Source organism: Daphnia pulicaria, chromosome 8 (assembly GCF_021234035.1).
Source record: "Daphnia pulicaria isolate SC F1-1A chromosome 8, SC_F0-13Bv2, whole genome shotgun sequence".
Lineage (NCBI taxonomy): Eukaryota > Metazoa > Arthropoda > Branchiopoda > Diplostraca > Daphniidae > Daphnia > Daphnia pulicaria.
Genome location: NC_060920.1, coordinates 10,576,700 through 10,597,028, shown reverse-complemented (window position 1 = coordinate 10,597,028; position 20,329 = coordinate 10,576,700). Strand labels below are relative to the sequence as shown.

The window sequence follows — 20,329 nt, the reverse complement described above, 5'->3', positions numbered from 1 at the left end:
TTTCTTATTGGCTACTAGATGGCAGATATGGCGTAAATGTACTGAAATTCTGAAACAATGTAATTATTATTTTCCCAACAAAAATAAAATTCTTTAGCACTAAATAAATGAAAATTAATATACATATTTAAAAGAGTTATAATTAATATTATTCAATATCATATTTGCATCAATGATTAAGTTTGTCGATGTGGCATAAGTTCCTTCCCCTCCTTCTATCCCCCCCCCCCTTGAAAAATAGACCGGTTCACGTATCTCTTCGTGTCTATACGAAACCACGCTTACATTCATATTGGCGTTGGCGTGGGGAAGCCTATGACCTGGCATTGAATAGTCTGTATAAATTTGTAAGTATAGATTTTTATCAATTTTTACGTTCATTTTAGAAATTGTTCCAAACCAGTTCCGTATAAATGTTTTCAAAGAAAAATGCTCATTTATTTTGCTTCAGCCTAGTTCTGGGCGTCCTTCAGAAATTGCGTCGAATCCACATGTTAGAACTTGTTGGAAAACTCATTTTTTTCATTATCAAATTTTCTGAATGAAGCCATGTTCAACAGATAACAATTATCGGGCTGTTGCTGTTGATCCATGATTTAAAAGTATATTTACATTTTATTGTGGCATTCTGATGCAATTTTATGAATCATGGTTAGCATTAGAAAGTAATATTGCATGGCACTTAATATACTAAAGATGGGAAAGAATTTTCAATGTTGAAACTCGTGCTGATTACAGATGTTCCCTTTTTTCAGGACTGATTACTGACCCATATCAGGCTCAGTTTCGCAATATTAGGACAGTTGCACCCTTAACAAAGGTATTTTATTTCATCAGCATTGTTTATGAGTATAAACTATCTGTAGTGATGATTTTACTTTTTGATCTGCAATATTTGTTGAATGAAAATTACCTTACTATTAGACATGCATGGTTCTGAACAGATTTATAATTTTTCAGACTTACTAGATGGTTTAGTGACTTGCCATTAATTGGATATTTTTTTATTGGCAGGCTTCACATCTATTGACAACAATATCCTTATTGTTCTTGCTGAACAACTTACTGACATCTGAATGACTGAGGTTTCAGAGCAAAAAGGTAATTGCATTCAATCATCTACTTTGGTTTTACATCTACAAGACAATGATGATCGATCTTTCTGATAGCACAATGTTGCACATGAGGTCAAATAAATTATTAGACATGCATGACTCTGAGTCTTGCAGGTGTAATTGTGTACAAATATGTGTATTAGTACTGTTGCTTATCTTATAATTTCTTTTTCAGAGAAAGTGATGGCTGAAGAAGATGGATTTGTAGTGCGTTTGAGGGGATTGCCATGGGCAGTCACTGATGAAGACATCCTTAAATTTTTTGGTAAGGTACTAAGTTAAATTATCCAGTTCACCTTTTTTAACTGGAAGCATTATGGTTTTCAGAGGATTCAAACATTGTTGGTGGTGCTGCTGGGATTCACATGACTTACACCAGGGAGGGAAGGCCCACTGGTGAAGGTTACCTAGAGTTGACTAGTGAGGAAGATGTTGAAAGAGCTCTGACAAAACACAATGAACATCTTGGTCCTCGTTACATTGAAGGTATGCAAAAATCTTAATCTTAAGTTAGCGACTAGGTAATAAAATGATGACACAAAATTTCTGTGTCCAGGCCAATGATAACTTATGATATTAACTCTTTGGTGACCACTGATACGCATGAACCTATACTGTTTAAGGTTATGTGGATGTTCCTTTGTTCATTCAACTCATTTTTCTTGCAGTTTTCCGGTCCAAACGATCTGAAATGGAATGGATGGTAAAACGATCTGGCCCACCGAACGCGGCGGCCCCGTCATCTGATGATGATTGTTTTGTCCGTTTGCGTGGACTACCATTTGGTTGTTCCAAGGAGGAGATTGCTCAGTTCTTCACTGGTACATATTTCTAAGTTCTGGACTTGTTTTATTTTTACAATTGTTTCCCCTCGTGATGGAGCTGGGATTGTTTTTCGTATTGATATAATGGGTGGATCTTTTTCGCTGTGGCTGAGGAACGGTTGGACCTTAGAAGCAGCGGATTGGGTTTTCCCGACCGTTTTATTACTGTGAGTGCAAACTTGATGTGTGATGACATTTTGGGGCAGGGTTGGAGATAGTGCCAAACGGAATAACTCTACCTACGGACTATTCTGGGAGGAGCACGGGCGAAGCGTATATTCAGTTTGCAACTTCTGCTCTAGCTGAGAGGGCTCTAGAGAAACACAAGGAAAAGATCGGGCACAGGTGGGAACCTCTAAACATAAACAACCCTTTTCTCCTCTTATAATCCTCATTTCGTTTCCATTGATCTTTGCTAGTCTCCAGAAAGTGTACGTCATGTCAATTTGTGTTTTTTTTTTTTTATTGTTAAACCAAAAAAAAGCTTTCCTAATCTTTCACCATCCCCCTCGAGGGTGGGACGGGACGATTTCGAACAACGGACTCTCTCGTCATGTCGGTGTGTGGTGAATCACGATTCGTGTTGGTTGTCAAAAAAAAAAATTATTTCCAGACAATCATTATAAATTTTTCTTCTCAAAAATTTGTTTCTGCACTTGACCAACTTGGCTGCGAGCTGACTTACCGGGTGGTTACGGTTTAAAGAGGCTTGCTTTATTTTCTCTTCCATGTGATATTTTATTCTCATCTTTCTTGTTAACTGTTGGTAACATTATAATGTTTTGTTCCGCCACTTCAGGTATATTGAGATATTCCGCAGTAGTTTGAGTGAAGCCCGTGCCGCTCTTGCCAGCGTTCCTCGCGGTGGAGGAGGTGGCGGAGGCCGTGGAGGCGGATCGCATGAAGGACGTTATGGCGGAGGAGGTGGAGACAGGTACGGAGGTGGCCGACCCAGTCCTTATGACAGGAACGTGGACCGTTTTGGCGGTGGTGGTCCAGGTCAGATGCGTCATGGAGGAGGAGGAGGGCACATGAGACGGAGAGGTGAGGATTTGGCCGTGGGGCCCTTTTGTACAATTTAAATTTTGTGATGATTAGCATAGTCTCAAGTCAATTTTTTGTTAAAGGCTATTATGGAAATTTTACAGAAGAGCCCTACATGCGTGGTGGGGATTGGGGCAACGGAGGTGGGCCACCTCGATACATGGAGCAAAACTTTGAGCGGCCACGTACACTGAAAACCTTGTACGGCGATGAAGGATCTGGACACAGAATCCACATGCGTGGATTGCCCTTCAGGGCGTCTGAGGATGATATTGCAGAAGTAGGTTTTGAGAACTTGATAGATCGTGTTACCTTTTAATAGTAATTCTTAATTGTCTTTTTTTTTTTCAGTTTTTCCATCCGCTGCATCCGGTCGCTATCCATATAGGCTACGAACAAGGCCGCGCTTCGGGTGAAGCTGATGTCGAATTTGCGACTCATGAAGACGCTGTCCGGGCCATGAGCAGAGTACGTTCAGTTGTCTATTTTTTCTATTTGAGGTAATGTAACATTAACTAACACTTTGGGTTTTTATAGGATAAATGTAACATGCAGCATCGTTACATTGAACTGTTCCTGAATTCGACAGCCGGTCCTGCCGGCTACGGACCACCATACGGAGGAGGTTACGACAATTGATTGTCCTATTTTTGGTCAAGTAAACCCCTTTCGTTCTATCCACATGCATACACAATTTGAATTTTGATTTCGTCGGTTTAATCTATTTGTCCCTTCCCTATTTTTCATATAAACATTGTGGCTCAGTCGTTTGTACGCATTCCGTCTAAGTAATACACACTCACCACATTTAACGTAAATTATCCCGGAACGTCGAGTTTTTTAGGTTCTTTATCTTTATTGCCATCTTATCTCGTTGCGGTGTGTTATTTAGTTGATTGATGAGGGAACGTGCCCACGCTCTAACGGAAATTTCCATGTTTTGAAACGGAACGAACGAGCCTTGCAGTTGGTTGGAGCCCCTTTTTTACGAACATTCGGGAGAAGACGTGGCGCTTATTGAGGACATTACGTCATTTTGCGCCCGGCACTACCCATAAGAGGGCTTGGGAAACCGTGTCCGGCTGTGGGTATATAACGTGGAGTATAGGATCCGTCTATTTTGTCATCCGGTTCGAGCCCTGCCGTCTACACGCCGTTGTTTCTTCTCCCATTCGCTTCGAAAAAAGAAAACATTCCACCAAGATGCCCAACTGCCCGAAATGCCAAAAACCTGTTTATTTTGGTAAGTCGAGCGATTTATATTATTATTCACCTATCCATATTTTCATTTAGAAATTTATTATTATTTTTTTTTTTCATAAGAAGAATAATCGTGTGTGTGTGTGTGTTGTATTTACGTGTCGGGTTCACGCTGGCTGCTACCGTAGAGAGAGCTGTTGTTTTTGTCTTAAATATGAGAGTGCGTGTGCGATGCAGCAGGGGGAACCGAGATAATATCGCGTTGACAGTAGGAAGATTAATGGTTTTAGAACTGTCCTGTTAAATTGAAAGAATGCGACTGTGTATGTTTCTTGTCCGAGTCTGAAGAAGAAAGATTTTCGCTGATGATCTTGATTGGATCGAGGAAAATATAGAAAAATCTTGCTGGGTAGAAGCTTCTTGGTAGTAGACGAGAGATGGATGAGGCTAAGAAGAATGTGATGTTTATTATATGCCCTTTAAAGGTCACCCAAGCTATTGTTTCTATTCTTTCTCTTCTGTTCTACTCCCCATCAACTTGTTGCGCAAAGGAATGAGGGAACGAAAAAATTTCTTGAAATGAAATAATGAATAGAAAATGGATATGCGTCATTCTGATGTCATCGGGTCCCGATGGCAAAAGAAAAAGAAAATGAAACGTGACTGTAAAGTTGTTGTGTTTTATGAAATGCTGAGTTCAAGTACCGAGGGGTTCAGCCCAGTCAGTGTATATACCCACGTCATCCATCACACTCCAATTGAGTCAATGTCTAGCTCATGTCGATCTGTTACGGTATCGTTTAACATGTCTGGAAAATTTATCTACCTGCGGTTGACGGGCCTATGATTTCCGAGAAGAATAAAGAAGGGAAAACCTTTTTTTATTTATTTTCTTTTGTGTGTGTGGAATTCAAACTGGGTGTTTCACGCCGGTCCGCGCCTTGTCGGCTCATTGGTTTCGGCGTTTTCATGCCCATTTACATCGAGTTTCTCAGTAAAGACACCCGTGGCGCTGCCGATCCTTTTTTTTATCATTCTTTTTTTAAAAACGAGAAAATAAAATAAAGATTTGTTTGACCATGTATGGTCCGGCTGGCAAGGAGGAGGGAGAGACTATTCAGTGGGGCCATCAAGAATAGATTATGCGGGACGGAATGGATGATTCTGAATCAGACTTTGACAATTTGACTTGCTCATTTTCTCCAGTGGACAGTTTGATGGCTAGTCTTATGAATCATGATCGTGTTGTTTATCAATGTAAACCCATTTAAGGCATTTTGATGGATTAAAGTAGCATTAGATTTTCGTTCATTAATAATTTCATTTCATTTTATTCCTTTTTATTTTCTTTCTTTCCAGCCGAGAGGAAGACGTCTTTGGGCAAAGACTGGCATGGGCTCTGTCTGAAATGTGAAAAATGCAACAAAACTTTGGTTCCTGGTCAGGTAAGAAAATACATAAAACAAATGATGGGGGGTTCTTCTTTAATTGGAGACAAAACTTTTTTTAATTCCCAAAAAATTCTGGTTTCTCTCTCTTTTCCCTTTATGTGTGTCTATAATAACAACATCACAACTTTTATCGGGACTCACGCAGCACGCTGAACACGAAGGCAAGCCTTACTGCAACAACCCGTGCTACTCGGCCCTATTCGGTCCTGGAGGTAAGAGAATTCAAGACCAAAAAAACTAACCCAACTCCTCCTTTTGAAGTCGTTTGAAAGTTAGACAACAAACCCAACCCGCTATTCATCAAAACAACCACCAGCTAGCTCACTTGTTCCTTTTTTTTTTCTTTTTTTTAAACGGGTATATCTTTTTTTTACCGAGAACTTTCATTCCCATTCACAAAACAAAACAAAACAAAATACGGCGGGTTGTCAGACGGATATTTATGCATCCCATTCCTCATGGATGGAGATTGGAGAGGCAGCATATTATGTATGTAGCTATAGAGAAAAAAGACGTGGATTTTCTGGTGCGGGAGAAGTCGAGATTTCCATCTTGAAAAATATCAAAAATAAGAATTTCAAATAAAAAAAAAAAAAAAAAAAAGAGACAAACCTGTTGGGCACGAATTAGAAACATGCTACTATTTTAATGACGAATTTCACATACTGGTCAGTCGGGAATTTGGCACAAGACTAATATCTATATAATACGTCTTGTTTTGTGTCTCTGTTTTTTTTTTTATATTTTATTTTTGGATTTTTTTTTTAAATTCAATTTTCACCTTTTTTAGGATTCGGACGCGGTGGCGCTGAGAGTTACGTCTACAAGAAGTGAAGGGTCTCAAGCCATCAAAATCTTCAAAAACTATGGGCCGCTTGACGACATCTGTCGAGCAGCACGGTACAGCCCTTCCCTCCGAAAATAACCGACGACTCGAACAAAAAAAAATCCAACTTTTATTATTATTATTATTCATAGCCAAAGCTTCTTTTTTTTCTTCATCTACAGACGGTGGAAGAAAAAACAAAAACACAAAAAAATGCCTTCACTTCTTTTTACGTAGCGGCCGGCGTGGTGTGAGCGCGAGAGAGCCGAAAAAACTGATTAGATTCCAATCATTCCTATTTATACAATATTATGTTTGATTTTTGACATTCCTTAAACGGCATTCTCCCAGTTTTTTTTTCCCATTTGGCTGGTGATTTTTCTAATTAAAATTTAATTCCTTGCGCTTCCGACAGTTAAAACAACACGTGATTCTCACCATTTGTATTTGCATAATATATTATTCGACTAATAACAATGCTATTTTGAAAACAAAAAAAAACAAACAATTTATCCGGAATTTATTATCAATTTGGGCGCCGAGCGCTATGGCCATCTAGGTGTGGAATGGCCAACTAGGTGTGTCTACGAATTTTCTCTTTTCTCTCCACATAAAAATAAAAACGCAATGTTTATACAGTGGTAGAAACAAAAAAAGAAGAGAAAAAAGATCCATCACCTGACGTTGATAATCTCTGCTGTGGCCTTACCTGAAACGAACTTATACACACAGCTCGAAAAGTCTAAAAGAGATAGGAGAACCCCATGTTTGTTGCCTTGTGTGTATATACGGCAGTGCAGGGGCTCTAGCTGCTGATAACATTATCAGAGAATCTGTTTGGTGTGTTTCTCTCTGGCCTGTGCGTGTGTGTATTTGATGACCGCGCCAACGGCAACCAGCTGCCGGACAGACCGAGAAAAACACATACATAGAAAAAAGAAAAGGGAAAAAACCATTTTCCGTATTTTTGTTTTGTATTTCCATGATTTTCCAAGACAAGAAAAAAAGAAAAGAGGAATAAAAATACAAATATAAAAATCTGGCATTCCTTTTTGTCTTGTTTGTTCTTGTTGTCACTTTTTCTGCTTCTCCCGACGAGCGTGCCAAACACAGAGACGCCCGACACACACACACACACTCGACATAAGAAAGAGAGAAAAAATGGTTAAATAAATATCCGGTTGGTCGGTCTCTCTTGTCAGTCGGTCGGGTGAGATAAAGCAAATAATAGCCACCAGCCGGTTTCATTTTTCCTTTTGGAAATAAGAAAAAGAAAAAAAGACTTTTGAAATTTTCGATTCCAGTTGCGTGAGCTAATATTGACCGACAGGTATTTGTAAAGTCTACTACAACTGCAATTACTGCAAGAATTGTATGATACAGCACACACTTGAATAATGTAATAATAACAGAGCGATTGGTCAATCAAGTTGAAGAATTGATCGATGGACTTGGTTCTCAAACGGTAGTAGGTGGCGGTTGAAAGAGAGTAGGAGGTTTCATTAGGCCCTCGTTTTACCGCCGTGTCAAATCCATCAAATTAGCCAACGAGGATGGACGACGACGTGTGCGCTGCTCAAAGGCAACCTGATCACCGCGCCAGGTGTGTTGTGTTACTAATACGCCCGTGTGTGTAGAAGAAGAAGAAGAAGAAAAGGGTGCTTGCTGGAAGTGTTATAAATACTCCTCAACAAGGCTTCTTCTTCTTCTTTCTTGTACCGCGAAAAAATTTCCGCGCCATCTTGGACTCCCCCCCCCCTCTCCAATTTCTCCCATTTTGGTTATGCGCTTTGGGTCAGGTGGGGAGGGTTAGCGTGAAAGGGACTCGAATTTCTTTTTTTTTTCCAGGAGAGGGGGAGAGAGATTTCTTTTTTAAATATATTTTTTCTTCCCTCCTCGAAGGAAAAAAGTTGACTGTGTGTGGAGACATTTTTATCGCTGGTTGTAAAAAGAAACGTGGTGGTGGTGGTTTGTTGTCCACCATTTCCTCTTTGACCATTCCATTCTTCAAAACTTTTTTTTTCTCTTTCTTGTTTTCGTTTCCCATTTATTTGGTCTAGGCCCAAAAGAGCCAACCCTCCTCCTCCTCCTCCTCCATCTTTGTTCAGTTAAATCCACCCTTCTCAACAAAGTGGACCTGCCACTCCCCCACATCAAATGGCCAGCCACGCCGAAGGCTATTTCTTCTTCTCTTTTGCTTCTTCTTCTTCTTCTTCTTCTTGAACAAGAAGAAGAACTCTGGTGCGCATTTTCTCAACCAGAGGTCAGGGCCAACGCGAGACCGATAAAACTACCCGCCCACCACCCTATTGGGTGTTGCTAAGGTCAGTCTGTGTGTTGAAAGCGCGCGCATTCGAATCTGTGGGGTGGGTGGGTGGTTAAAGCCAAAATCTAACGGCGGCGAGTGTGATTGGCCGGCTTTGTCGCCCCAAGGGGAGACTTTCCAACTTCTCACCACCCACTTTTTGTGTGTGTCTTTCATTTGTTTTTTTTTCTCCGCTGTTGGACTGCGTGTGCGCCGGCACAGCACCAAGACTTTTAGCCCAGTGTGTCGGGCCTTTTTCGGCTACGGGGCTCCGAGTCTCTACACGAGCCGCAACACACACCAAACTACGCGCCGCCCCTTTTCCAAGAGCTGTGCCGCCACTAGTCGCATTCACCGCCCGCTACTACCGCCGCCGCCGCCGCCGCACCAACTTCCAAAGCCGACCGTACACACACTGCGCTACACACTTGTGTGTGTGTAGAGTAGGAAAGAGGAAGCCGAGGGTTTTTTCAAAAAAAGAAAAAAGAATTTATTTTTTAAAGGCGTGCGCTCCCCGCAGTCACATCTTAACGCGCGCGCCCTCTTGCACACACACACACACCAAAGTTGAACGTCTTGACCACCAGAGTGCGTCGAATTTTTTACCCTTTTTTCTGAATTTTCCCAATTCTTTTCCCATCTGGGTACTGGCAACCAGTCGACTTGGGCCTTTCAGACGAGATGGCCGTCCTGTGCTGACGATCTTACAGGGACAAGTTTTTTAGTTTTGTTTCATCACCACACACACACACACATACAATTGAAAGAAAAAGAACTTATTTTTGCCATCCATCAACAAGAAAATAATTTTTATTTGTTCTACTCGTGTGGCCATTTTTCTTTTTTTGTCGACAAAAACAACTGACTGTCGGATTGTGTCGTCGTGTGTGTCTCACCAAATTAAAAAAGAAAAATTGTGCTGGTGCCAAGTGCTAAACAACGTAACAAGTGAAGCAAGCTCACCCCTCCTCCTCCTCCTGTGCGTGTGTGTATGTGTGTAGTGTGATAAGTGTGTCCGGATTCTATTTGGATATCGCGATATTATACGTCAAAGAATCTTTAAAAAAACACACTGAAAAACTATCGAGTCACACTTTGAATTTTTGCAACACACCGAGGCCGCATTGTGGGTGTGTAAGTGTAGTGGTGTGTGTGTATGTGTGTGTGTATTCGCGCGGGAGAGCGCGTGAAATGGCGCTGTGAAAGGGCTGCCATCATGCCAATGAATGGTGATGCAGTCGTTATCATCTTATCTTTAGTTTAGGCCTGGATTTATTATCACGAAAAAAAGTTGGGAAAACAGCGTCGAGCACACTCTCTCGTGTGTCCGCGTTCACAGTGTGTGTCGTGTGGTTTTTTTTTTTATTATTTTTCCTGAACGAACGAAGAAGATGCCGCACGTGAACGGAAGCAGCGACGGTGACGATCTGGGCGATGCCGACGAGATCAAAGTCTTTAAACACGATGAAGAATGTGAAGAAGAAAAGAAATTGATCGCCGAAGAACGTCAATCCGATTCCTTGACTGAAGACAAATCAAGTCTCGTCACCGAAGGAGAATCACAGGTAAAAACTTTTTTTTCCACCTGATTTTCAATTTTTTTGGGTCGAATATTCCGACGGGAAACTTTGGGTCACACACATAGAAAAACCTTCTTCTTCTTCTTTCTTTTGTGTACACACACGTATATACAACAGTGTGTGTAGCCCCTAAAATTAGAACCAAGGGTTTCTTCGGTTTTTCTTCTTTATCTCGTCTTTGAGATGCAGCCACACCATCTAGCGGCTGGAGAAAAATAGCCAAAAAATTCGAAACAAAAAGAAAAAAAGGAAGAGAATTTCTTTAACAAGGTTCTTTCAAGTTTGTCACGGCCGGAAATGCCAGCGTTGTCACACTCTATGCCTCTCTTCTTAGCTTCTTAAGCTTCTTGGTTGTTGTGTTACAAAATTTAGCAGCTCGTCGTTCACTTGAAAACAGGCGCGCGAGCACACACGAATGTGTCAAAACCTTTCGCCCCATGTGGCGTCAACTATCAAAGCGAATCGAACCATATCCACAAAAAGAAACACACATCTTTATATATTATTATAACATTATTTTTATTTTTCCTTCTTTCTTTCTTTTAGAGCAAAAATGCATCGCTGGCCGGACAAAGTTTCACGGGAAAGAATTCACTACGGCCGGAACCTGGACCTTTATTTGGTGGTGAGTTGCTTTTTTTTATTTTCGTATTGAATAATAATAATAATACATTTTGAAGGGGGTTATTCGGGTATTGAAGCCTTAGGCTCCGTTATACGCTCCATTGAACACGCTGGGGGTGTGTGTGCGTTAAAAAGTTAACCAACCCCTCCACACACACACACATATTGTTGGGAAAAGTTAAGTGTTTCTGATATATACGGGACTATATAGCACACACTTATGGGCTTAATAACATTTAAACAGGGCACCACCCATATCTCTCAATTCCGGCGTCGATTGGCCATTTAAAAATGGCGACGCAACTTACCCAAGTAAAGAAAAGTTCTTTTTCGATGAGAACGAGTTCGTTTAGAAAAAAAACCGAGTGAAGAAAGAAAATTTTTTCTCTAGTCGCTGTTAAAATAAAAAAATATTATAGTCAAGTGGCTATTTAGAAGCTGATTGCGTTTTACGACCGGGAGAAGCAGCTCAGCTCCCCCCTTCTTCTATGTACATGTATTTTTTTTTTCTTTTCGTTGTTTTTATTTGCGGTTTAAAAGTAGAGAGAAGAAAAAAAGTCGTCGTCGTCGTAATAATGAAAAGAAAAGGAGGCCGGAAAAGGGAGATTGTAATTCTTATTTTTTTTTACCTTTTTTCCCCTCGTCCAACTCGATACTTTTTTTCTTTAAATAATAATAATAATAATATATATATATAACTACAATTCAACCGCAGACTCGTTTGACGTCGTCGACTTGTGAAGCCAGTAAGTTTGGTTTCGGCTGGTTACGCTCGACCATACGCGGGGGTGCCGTTTGTGAATTATGGTCAAGGATATGATGATGATGATGATATTTCTGAGGTTGCTACCACCACCATCACCACCGGGAGTGTGTAATTTTTTCCGGGGTTTTAATTTGAGCTCGTTATCGAAATAAGGAGGAGTTGAGAGTATTGGTTTATATTGGCGATGCGGTGAGACGCAATTGAAAATTTCCTTTCGACTTTAATAACACCAGATGTTGTGTAATCGTTTGTGTGATTTTGATCGTTAGCGAAAAATATACGAACGTTTTTTTCGAAGTAGGAAATAAAAAAAAGAGAAAAAACAGTTGTCTTAACGGAATTGTTGATGTTTAGGTCGGTCGCTGGAGTCGCTGGCCTCATCGCACGCCTCTCCGCTCAACATGGGATACCTTATGCCCTACACGTACCACAACGGCATGGCCGCACTCTCCTCCCTGCCATCCATGGTAAGTCCCAGTTTCTTTATAACATTTTGGGGAATGTTGATGTTTCTATTCTCCTTCTTCTTCTTCCTACGGAGAGAAAAAACTTCTTCTTCTTCCTTTTATGATTATTTGAGGCGAGAAATTGATGTTTCCCCCCTGTCGAAAAAGAAGAAGAAGAAAAGTTAGGGGGCTGCTGGCTTCTTTCTATTTCGAGGGTTCTTCTTGTATATAAACCAAGAGGGTTTTTTCTTATATATTTTACAGGGGTCTGGTCAAATATCACCCCTCCCTCTCGACTACTCCTCCCTTCTTGACCAAATAGCCTCTTCTTTTATTTTTTTGAGATTTTTATTTTCTTCCAACTCGAATTTTTTTTTTCTGGTTGGGGGGGACCCAAAAAGTCGAAAGAGGAGGATACACAAGAAAAATGTTCCATCATCTTAAAAGAAAAAAGGAGGAGGGTGAGAAAGGGTCAAGTTTTTTTTATTTTTTAAGAAAATTTGAATAATTCTTTTTCTTCTTACACAAAACGAGATGGGGGAACTTTAAAAAATTATTCTGGGTGTGGTCGAACGTATAAAAGAAAGAAAAAATGGTTCAATAAAATAATTGTGTGTCCACTCGAATGAAAAGAAGAAAAATCTTCTCGGAAGTCGATTTCTTTTTTTTTTAAGGGTAATTAATTTTCTTAAACCCTCCTGGAACACACAAAAGAATCTTCTTCTTCTTCTAGGGGGTTGTGTGTGTGTGAAGCTTTTATTCTTTTTCATGGGAGGAGGACATTTTGGGGACCTCCTGTTGCGGATTTGAACAAGAAGAGTATTTCCCCCCTTTTGGAAGAAGAAAACAAGTTGACGGATCGCGCGCATCCAGTTGGTGTGTGTCCAGGGGGGGTTAGCCGGATTAAAAGGAAACAAACCTTTTTTTCTCTCTATTTCTTGTACACTTCTTTTTATATATATCGGGGTCCGGGGGTGAGAGGTCATTTCTCCCAAGAACCCTCGAGGGGAAAAAGGGTTTTTTTCTTATATTTTAACCATCATCCCAAACGGGTCACAAGGTGGTCAGAGAAGAGAGAAAAAAAGAAGAGAAAGATGGCGCCGCATTCCTCGTTAACCGCCACCTACCACGCCATATACAAGAAGAAGGTTTTTCTTCTTCTTTTTGGTGCCACCACTTTTACCTCCTCCTCCTCCTTGTTTCCACAGAAATAATTGAATTTCCAAACCACTGAACTTTGAACTTTTTTTTTTTCCCGGTAATGGCATGAAGAAACTGGGAGCGACTCTTTTGTGTGTGTGTCGTTATACACCAAAAATAATTTTATTTTTTCGTCTTCTCATCAATGCGGGTCCAATCTAGAAAAAAAAATCTTTAACAGTTGACAATGCCATTAAAAAAAAAGAAAAAATGGTTGGTGATGGATGACGTCACATGGTTTCGGTAGAGAAGAAGGTTCTTCTCCATATCTTGTGGTGATCCCCTCGCGCTTTCCGGATGTTGTTTAAAAAAGAAATAGAGGGGCCAAGACAATTTTCTACTCAAAGAAAAAGAAGAAGAAGAGGGTGGAAAAATGTGTTGTAGATAGGTGGTGGTAGCAAGCCAGGTAGTTGTCAGTAGTAGTAGTAGTAGGTAGCCTACAGTGTATTTATTCATGGGGTCTTGTGTATAAAAAAGGGGGGCCCCCTTGTTACAAGCTCATCCAATCCGTCATATTTGGACACATTAGAAACGGTCAAAACCCGTTGGGGCTGTTGTGTTGTTGAGGAGGCCTCACGGTCTCTATACCATTGGGGCTGTTGTGTGTGTAATCTGTTTCTCCCGAGGCTTCTTCCTTCCCTCCTATTTGACTTGGTGAGTTGAGTTGTGTATAGTAGTCATCATCATCAGGCAAATATCCGCAGGAGATGTTTCTTCCTCTCTCTACTTAACTTCTTTTGTTTTTCCCCTCAACGCCATCTAGCAGAAAAGTAGGATCTAAACGACACAGGTGTCATTTCCCGACGGGCCCAACAGTTTAGCACGTTTCTCTCTCTCCCCTAGACTTCCTTTACTTTTTTTTTCTTTCTTTTCCCAATGATAAATATTTCAAGTAAAAAAGATTAAAAACTTAATATTATATCCCCGTTTCCTGTGTGTGTGTGTGGAAGACTCTTGGTGCCACACATTTTTTTTTTTTCTTAATGCCCTACGAGCCCTCTTTTTTCTCGTTAGCCGGGCCCCATATGGGTTTTGGTGGTTATAAGAAGGGGCGCAATTTGATCCTCAACTTCTTTTTTTCTGTCCCCTCCACACACCACTTCATGGTTTTCTTCTTTTTCCCCCCCAACCTGAAAGAACAAAGGCCATTTCTTTTGGACGACTTCATTAATTTTTTTTTTTCGTTCTTAATTCCAAATTTCATCGGAAAACAAAAAATGGATAATAAATCCCTCTGGTGTCTATCGCACCTGCGTACAGTTTAAGCTAAAGGAATTAATTTTTTAAAAAATATAAAAATAAACTACGATGAATGACTGGGTAGAAAGTTTCTTCTTCCAGGGATGACACAGCTTCTTCCCCCCGCTGCGTATCATCTCCCACGTTTACTGGTGCGTGGCCATCTTGCTTTTTAGGCCTTGGAAGAACTTGCTGCTTCTTTCTCTTCGTCGATATATATATATTTCAAAATATTGAAGTTGTTTAGAGAAGAAGAAAATGTCGAGGGTTTTCCTTGTATGGTGGAAGACGACGAACGACGACTGGACATGGAAGAAAATGTGTTTCTTTTTTTTAAGGGAACCGGGGGTACCGATCTTATCATGACGAATGGCAGCAACCAGCAGATCCTTGAACAAACTGGAATCGCCCCTCTTTTCTTTCTTTCTTTTTTCCTTTTAACCAATTCCTCCTTTTTATAACATTCGGGGCCTATGCGAAGCTATTCCAAAGAAGAAGAAGAAGAAGTGGAGGAATGAAAGAAGCCAAGGTCAAGTCTTCACACCCCCTGCGGGCCCGCCAACAAAGTTCCTCCTCCTGCACCGCGTTTGCCTGTGTGTGTGTGTGTTTGAGCTACCAGTAAAAATGTAAGAAGAAGAAAACTTCCATCCAACACCGCAAAGACCGGAGCGGCGTCTTTTTCCATCCTTTTGGGCGGCGGCGGCGGCTCCGCCACTTTTCATTTTTTTAAATTTTTTTCGAATTTGCCGCTTCCGATTCCGCTTGATATTTTTTCCTGTGGTTTTCGATTCACCGGCGGCTAAGAAAAACGAACCACAAAATCCTATAATTTAAAAAGGCGATGAATTATTCACCAAAAAGAAAAAAAAGAAACTGTTGTTGTATTTGTTCTTTTTTTTTTGCACGCGGGAGAAATAGCTCACGAAAGAATAAGAGGGGCCCTCAAATCAAGATGGATGATAAGGATGTAGTGACGTTGGTCTTGTTTGTTTTCTTGTGTTTTTCTCTCGGAAAGAAAAGGAAAAGAAAATCGTGTGGAAAATCAAAAATTCCCAAACTTTTTCTTCTTCTTCTTCTTCTTCGTCTTTTTGGCTCTGTGTGTTACTTATCGGAGGCCATTATCAGTGGCGCGCCCTCCGTCGAAAAACACACGGCCGTTTGTTGTGTGTGTGTGTGTGACGGCCTGGCGCCTCGAAAAACAAATATCTCAGTCTTTTTTCTTTAAAAGAATAAGAAAAATGTGTGTGTGTCTATGTAGGTTCGTTTCTTTTTTTATCGGTCGACTTGTCAATGTGTCGTCCATGGATCAAAGTATCCACGGTCGGCTTGTCACTCACGCTACTCTTCTTGTGTCAATGTCGGGTAGTGTATAGTAAGTCGGGTCCCAATTTTTATATCTATTCCAGACTGTTTTACTTCTTTTTCTTTGGTCACTTTCTTGTTTGTCGACTTTATGACTTTCGGTCCCGTTTCTGACCCCGAAACTTCAAATGAGGGGGCGCAATGGGAGGAGGAGGGGGGGCATAGGCCATAAAAATCTTTTGTGTCTAACGGTTAACTAAAAATATAAAAAAAACTTTGGTGACCCCAAAAAATTGAGCTGGACGATATGAGGGTTTGGATGCGAGGGGGTTAATTGATGGAAGAAATCTTTTATTTTATTTTTTTGAAAGAAAAAACGTATTTTCTTGTTTCCCCGGAGAGATTGTGGGGGGATCTCTTGGGTGTGATGGATGCGGCCCGACGGAATGTTTCCGTGTTACTCATAAATCATCCGAGTGGGCCGTACCTGTGTACACACACACTCGAGAAAGGAGGAGGAAAAGAAAAGGTAGAAAGAATGAATTATCGCGCATCTCGTTGCGGATGATGGCCGTGTAACAGGTGAGAGAGAGAACAATCATCAACACATTTCCCCCCTCGAGGATGAGCGTGACCGACGCTCGGGCGCTCATCAAACCTGTCAAATTCTATTGATTTCAAAAAAACACACAAAGTTGATTTTTCTCTGAGCTTCAATATTGACTTTTCCCACGGAGAAGCGAGAGAGAGATATGGCGCCCACCCGACTGTCAATTTCGATCATTTCCCACTGTCTCAAACGAAAACTTAGATATATTTCTTTTTATTTTCTACAGTGTAATAATAATACTTGGAGAAAAAAAAAAGAAGTTTTTGATGTTTATTTGTTCGACAGTTGCGAAAGGGAATATACGTAATATTTTTTGACAAAGAGAAAAAGAATAAGACACCTGAGCTGACTTCAAACGATTTGGTGTACAGTGTCCAACAAACTGTGACTTATTCTTCTTCTTCTTCTGTATGTTAATTCTCTCCCCGTGTGACCAGTCGCCCGTGATCGTGAGACTTTTGGGACCAAAAAAGAGATTATTTGATTTGGATGGGCGGGGGCTAAAGGTTCTTTATATATCCTATCGGTTGTAAGGTGTGCGCCAGTGTTGTAAGTTGTTGTTGTTTCACTGCCGTAACGCCCTTTTTTTCTTCTTCTTATTTTCTTTTTGCCTTTGATCTTTTGAAGTTTCTGTCTCGCAGAAAAAAAGAAAATTTTTAAAAAAAGTCTAATCGTATTAGAGGAGAAGTGAACTGTGTGCAAGTCACACGGAGGAGGGAAAAGAGGCGTTGACTTGGTCGGGTCTTCTTCAAATAAGAAATAATATTTTATTTTTAATTCTTGCGACAATTTTTTCGACGATTCTCTCTCCCCTCTCCAATAAGTTACACAAACAGGTAAAAAATGATGAGGGGTTCCAATTCGAAAGGTGAAGGGGGGGGTATAAAGTATCTGTGTGTTTGTTTCCGACATTCGATACGCATTTTCTCTCGTCTCGTCGACTTGTATAAAAAGAAGAAAAAGGGAAACAAGAAGGAAAAAAGATTCCGGCACCTGCTAAAGTGCGGGCGCGTGCCTCGTTCAAAGACGCCGCCGCGCTCGCGCGCCATTTTCGAAAAAAAAAGAAAAAGAAAAAAGGGGCGAGTGAAATCTTGTAAATTCGGTAAAATAATCAACAACACAAAAAAGAGAGAAAAGTCGCCGTCCGTCCCCACCGTATCACTAAGTTTTTGCTTCCGAAGTAGTCGGCTTCTTTTGTGTACCGACTGAAAAAAGAAACGAAACCCGCTCTCTCTCTCACTGTGAAAATTGTGTGTGTGTTTCACCTTTTGTTGTTTTAAAGAAGGTGGGTGGGTATAAAAGTTCATCGTGGGCCATTCATCCATCACAAAGGAGAGTGTGTGGTAGTAGTAGTAGTAGTAATAGCCCCGGCTACCGGTTTATACTATAAGCCACACGACGTAATATTTCAGTGGAGAGAGAGACTCGTTTTTCTTTGATTTTCCCGAGTAGTAGACGACGGACGGACTGTGTGTGTGATGAATGCCGCCGCCAATTATGCCCAAGCTCGTTGGCGGGCTCGAGCTCCAATTAGCTTGCGTCTAAAAGTTTTGATTCGGGCGCATTGGGTAGACGAGGTGGAATCGACTTTTGATTCGGGAACTTGTCGTTCGGCTTTGATCTTTTTTTTCGGGGCTCGGCACATTCCTTCTCCCCTTTTGAACACAGAAAAAGATATCGAAGAAGAAATCTTTTTTCTACTTTTCTCTCTGTTCCAAGTGAAGGGATGTACACAAACCGGAGAAATGTTTACGACACCCACCCAAAACACATCCCCCCCCCTTCCCCTATCTTTGTAAAAGAATGTTGTGAGGGGGAAGATTTTCTCAACCAGAAAAACACGCGTGTTGGCCATCACGCCGCCTCACACGTTATGTCTATTGAACCGGTCAAGCTGAGAGAGCTAGAAGAGATTTTTTCTTTTTTCTCGTTGTGTTTGTCTATTCATCCACACTCTCAGGGAAATAACACGGTGGCCGGAAGAAGAAGAAGAAGGAGGGGAATAGTACCAAGTTTTTTTTTTCGTTTCCTATTGTGTCATTCATTGAATGCGGAAGCACTCGACCTAACAAGATATCATATCATATTTTTCAATCACAATTCATTCTGGAGAGTGTGTGTGTTGTTGCCTGCGCATCTGGAAAATTGGGGCGAGACTTTTTGTGGAATTAACTTTGAAGGGAAATTCTTCTTCTTGTCGTCGTGTGTATATGGTTTTTCGGAAAATGGCAGAGGGGTCCCACATGCTGTACGTATACAATGTAAACAAAATTGTGTATAGACACTCGGTGGAGTTGTCTCGACTGGCGACCCAATATATTTGTAAATATTTCTTTTCTTTCTTTGGGTGGGGTGGTGGTGAAGAGGGTGGAATTTGCGGCGCCATCTTGTGTTGACGTCTCGTACCTGTCAGTCTAAATATTTACCTTTTTGGTTGGGTCGTGCTCTGTCGTCCTCTTGTGTGACAGACAGACAAACATCAGGGGTGGAACCAAATGGCCTCTCTCTCCTCTCCGTGTGGAATTGGGAGGAAAATAGATAGAGTCTAACCCATAGTTACTACGTGTGTCATAATAGGCTTATAAATATCATATTGGCTCTTTTGAATTGGAACCCCCCTTTATAAGGAGGGGAATATTTTCAATAGGTTTATAACAACCGTGTAACCGCCATCATTGATATGGAAAATATGATCTTTTTATCCCCCCCACTATTTTCCAACCCCCTTTCGCTCTAAAAAAAAGCCTTTTACATTTTGACATGTTAATCAAAAAGCGCTCACCACCAACTCCATTCTGTTTAAACAGAAATCCTTTTTTTTTTTTACATTTGAATTTGATTCGCGGTCTGCACTCGAACCGCACACACTTGACGTTTCGGGTGGGGAAATTCCGCGTAATTATTAACGTTCGAGGATGATACCCAATTATATCGATAACGCCCTAGTGAATCGTCAAGTTTCTTCCCTCCTAATAAAACAAACAATTTTTTTTTTCGGAATTCATTTTTTTCAAACTTAAAATGAAATAAAAAAAAACCCACTCGACTTTTAATTGGGAGCTCCTCTCACACGTCATAAATTTTTTCCCCCCAAAAAAATAATTTTGTTTTTTTTTTTTAATAAAAAGTCCTCGAGAATTGTCGTCGCCCGCAATCATCATATCCGGCGCTGAGATCTCTCGCCCGGATGAACCCAAACCTTTTTTTCCCTTATAAAATAAAATAAGAGAAGAGATATATTTTTCTTATTTAGAGTAGTCGTCGTCGTAGTCGTCGTAGTACAACACAGTGTATACAACTCTTATGTATATGTCGAGGCTTTCTGCTGATTAGGCACGCTTTCAACAACTCTCTCTCTTACATGCGAGAGTGGGAGGAGGGTACTCGGATCTCCCCCTTTTTTATATTTTTTCTCATTTCAATTGCTCCCGTTTTCACTCTCCTTTTTTGTACATGTGTTTTTTAACAGTCAGTCAGTCAGGAGAGGAGTCCGTGGCGAATCTGTTTTAATGATCATCTGTCCTCTTCTACTCCTCCTCCTCCCTACTCGTGTGTGTCCCTCTCTTTCATCCGTGATAACCATCTATTATTATTGCAGCCAGCCAGCCAGCCAGCCAGCTTGCTTGCTTGCTTGCCTAGATGGATGTTGGACAAGTCTATAAAGAGGGGGGGGGGGGGACCGAAAAAAAGAAGAAGCTGGGATTAAGTTCTATGTGTGTTCGCTATCCGATCAATCAACGGTGTATCTCTTCTCTCTAGCTGGGAAAAAAGAAGGAAAAAAAAGATATGACAAATAG

At 40.8% G+C, this 20,329-nt stretch overlaps 3 protein-coding genes and 1 long non-coding RNA gene across 7 annotated transcripts in view; 3 read left to right on the top strand and 1 right to left on the bottom strand.

Moving 5' to 3' along the window:
* Positions 1-214: 214 nt before the first annotated feature.
* Positions 215-3,801, top strand: LOC124311216 (heterogeneous nuclear ribonucleoprotein H2-like). 2 transcript variants are annotated; one of them, XM_046775613.1, is made up of 11 exons: positions 215-347; positions 756-820; positions 1,015-1,101; positions 1,291-1,380; positions 1,443-1,601; positions 1,784-1,936; positions 2,146-2,284; positions 2,739-2,983; positions 3,088-3,263; positions 3,335-3,451; positions 3,521-3,801. In XM_046775613.1, the coding sequence occupies exons 3-11, from the start codon at positions 1,077-1,079 to the stop codon at positions 3,620-3,622; spliced, it is 1,206 nt and encodes a 401-aa protein (XP_046631569.1). In that variant the 5' UTR covers positions 215-347; positions 756-820; positions 1,015-1,076; the 3' UTR covers positions 3,623-3,801. The 2 variants fall into 2 exon arrangements, with proteins under 2 accessions (XP_046631569.1, XP_046631568.1); XM_046775612.1 differs by having other exon boundaries at positions 3,067-3,263.
* A 268-nt stretch (positions 3,802-4,069) lies between these two features.
* Positions 4,070-6,813, top strand: LOC124311541 (cysteine-rich protein 1-like). The gene is made up of 4 exons (XM_046776075.1): positions 4,070-4,226; positions 5,543-5,628; positions 5,780-5,846; positions 6,425-6,813. The coding sequence occupies exons 1-4, from the start codon at positions 4,187-4,189 to the stop codon at positions 6,466-6,468; spliced, it is 237 nt and encodes a 78-aa protein (XP_046632031.1). The 5' UTR covers positions 4,070-4,186; the 3' UTR covers positions 6,469-6,813.
* Positions 6,814-6,888: 75 nt separating this feature from the next.
* Positions 6,889-9,323, bottom strand: LOC124311738. The gene is made up of 3 exons (XR_006910188.1): positions 7,851-9,323; positions 7,170-7,713; positions 6,889-7,062 (listed from the first exon to the last, which is right to left on the bottom strand). It is a non-coding gene; the product is annotated as an uncharacterized LOC124311738 (long non-coding RNA).
* Positions 9,268-20,329, top strand: part of LOC124310988 (protein pangolin, isoforms A/H/I/S-like) — a 30,258-nt gene continuing 19,196 nt past the window's right edge. For all 3 annotated transcript variants that reach the window (XM_046775206.1, XM_046775205.1, XM_046775204.1), the window contains exons 1-3: positions 9,268-10,330; positions 10,892-10,970; positions 12,090-12,202. In XM_046775206.1, coding sequence (XP_046631162.1) covers positions 10,157-10,330; positions 10,892-10,970; positions 12,090-12,202 — 366 coding nt within the window. In that variant the 5' untranslated portion in view covers positions 9,268-10,156. The remainder of the gene's footprint in view (positions 10,331-10,891; positions 10,971-12,089; positions 12,203-20,329) is intronic.